Below are 2,112 nucleotides of genomic sequence, written 5' to 3' on the forward strand. Positions count from 1 at the left end.
CAAATTAAGAGACCAAGAAACCTACACCTTGTTAGTTTTTCCTTCACAAAAACAAGTTGGAATCAAAAAGACAATAGTTTGCTGTTCCATTTTACTCCTTTTATACATATGCAGAGATCTTAAAAGTTAAAACTTGACAAGAGAATGTCTCTGCGCTTGATATAAAAAAGAAGAAACATTCGAAAACACTGCAGGAGTTTAAAGAACAAAAGACATGCAACAAAGTAAACATTTGATGTTTTACAAACTGCTGTATATGCAAAAACTAAAAGCATCATTACATGAGACTTTTCTGAATACGGTGCTGCTGAGGTGCGATCTGCTCCGGCGTTGAGACGGCAAACCAAAGAAAGACTATGACCCACACTATCTAGAGCTCCAAAACCTCTCTACATGTCTCATTCTCAATCAACTGCAGTAACTGTGGCCCCAGGAGCAGAAAGCCTGCACTCATCACAGCGCTTCTGTAAAAGACTTGATCATTCCAGACGTGGATGTGATTGTTATAAAAAGAGCAAAAGATGAGTAAAGGTGCACATCTACATATAGAAGCTAGCGCGCATTCACATTATGCTTGCGAGAAAATAAAATATATGGCCGCCCGTGTATGAAATCAGAAATGAGAATCGGCTATTCATAACAGGAGGGCATCAAAAATATATCCAAACAATTTCTGCATTTGTGTGCCATCGTGAGCTTTTCCTATCTTCTCAAGAAACACCAGTGGATTTTTGGTTTCAGGTGTAACGCGCCGGGACATTCGTGAGAAGCACATCCCAGCGCCTCGGATTTTACACAATTTACAACATGAACGATGCAATGTGAAGGTAAGAGCGGACACGCCTGTGGTTTTTGGTATCAAGGTCACCGTAGAGAAGGCTGACGTGGAACGAAAGTGATTTCACATTTGGGATTTGTTCACTTCTGATTGCCTTTTATTGCATTCTCATGTGCGCTGATGAAAATCCTTCAGCCATGATGATGATGAAGATGCTATATAAAGGGATTTGTGTGTCTGTACATGAATATCAGACAAAAATTCATCAAGATTGCATGAATAACCTGAAGTGTGATGCATGTGAATCTTATTTAAAATGCTAAATAATGATACTGTTGTGCTAATAACCTTTAGAAATTAACAATTTGATATCTACTGTATATCTGAACTGCATTGCCTTTATTTCTCCTTAAAGCAGGGAATTATGATTTTCCCTTATGTACACCAACCAAATGTTTTGAGATTCAAAGTAAAGGTTATTAGACAAGCAGAACTCTAGTTCAGCTCAGACGCAGTGCAAACTGCTTTTTCAAGCATAAGAAGTCTATTATAATGTAAAATGAGTTCCTACAGGGATGTATAAAAGTACTTTGGCACTATGGTAAAATTGCAAAAATGTTTCAAACATAACATGATGTTTGTTGTGACGATGAAGGCAGGATTGACATACAGTATAGATGTTTGTGACTAGTCTAAAGCTCCCGTTCTCTTGGTCTGGATGTGTTTGCTGACGGATGTTTTGAGAGGTAGCATGAAGATGTTTGATGATGCGCTCTTGTGTTTTCAGAAGTCATGTACACACTGGAGAGAGGAGCGTGTGAGGCGGTGATGGAGACGGTCCGTGTGTGTGAGGATCAGTTAGAGGTGTCGGAGTGAACGCTTCCGGGTCCTTCTGTGGGGGAGGTGACGGAGGACGGGGTGGTGGGGTCCTGCCAGCCACCGTTCGCCTGACGGAGAGACAACACACACACGCACGCACGCACGCACGCACGCACACACACACACACACACACACACACGAGTGAGCAATCAGGCACACTTTGGGTCATATAAAAAGCATCACAATATCAGAAAAAAAATGGCCTGTAAATCAATAATTTGCTGTCAAATTCAGAGTGAACTTCAGATATTCCACACATTGAGTGTGAAAATAAAAATACATAAAAATAATTTTGAAAAATAAAAATTGAATATAAAATCGACAGAAAAAAAGCATTGTATTTGTCAATAATGCACAAAGAAAATACAACAGACCAAATTTCAAAACACACACACATATATATATATATATATATATATATATATATATATATATATTGAATTTTATTTAATTT

At 38.5% G+C, this 2,112-nt stretch overlaps 1 protein-coding gene across 3 annotated transcripts in view; it reads right to left on the reverse strand.

Annotated features, from left to right (window-relative positions):
• Positions 1-2,112, reverse strand: part of LOC107690813 (pre-B-cell leukemia transcription factor 1-like) — an 82,923-nt gene continuing 80,811 nt past the window's right edge. For 2 of the 3 annotated variants that reach the window (XM_016489227.1, XM_016489226.1), the window contains one exon: positions 1-1,725. In XM_016489227.1, coding sequence (XP_016344713.1) covers positions 1,637-1,725 — 89 coding nt within the window. In that variant the 3' untranslated portion in view covers positions 1-1,636. The remainder of the gene's footprint in view (positions 1,726-2,112) is intronic. The other variant, XM_016489228.1, reaches the window with a different exon arrangement.

This window comes from Sinocyclocheilus anshuiensis, unplaced genomic scaffold (genome assembly GCF_001515605.1).
Source record: "Sinocyclocheilus anshuiensis isolate Anshui unplaced genomic scaffold, SAMN03320099.WGS_v1.1 scaffold1753, whole genome shotgun sequence".
Taxonomy (NCBI): Eukaryota; Metazoa; Chordata; class Actinopteri; order Cypriniformes; family Cyprinidae; genus Sinocyclocheilus; species Sinocyclocheilus anshuiensis.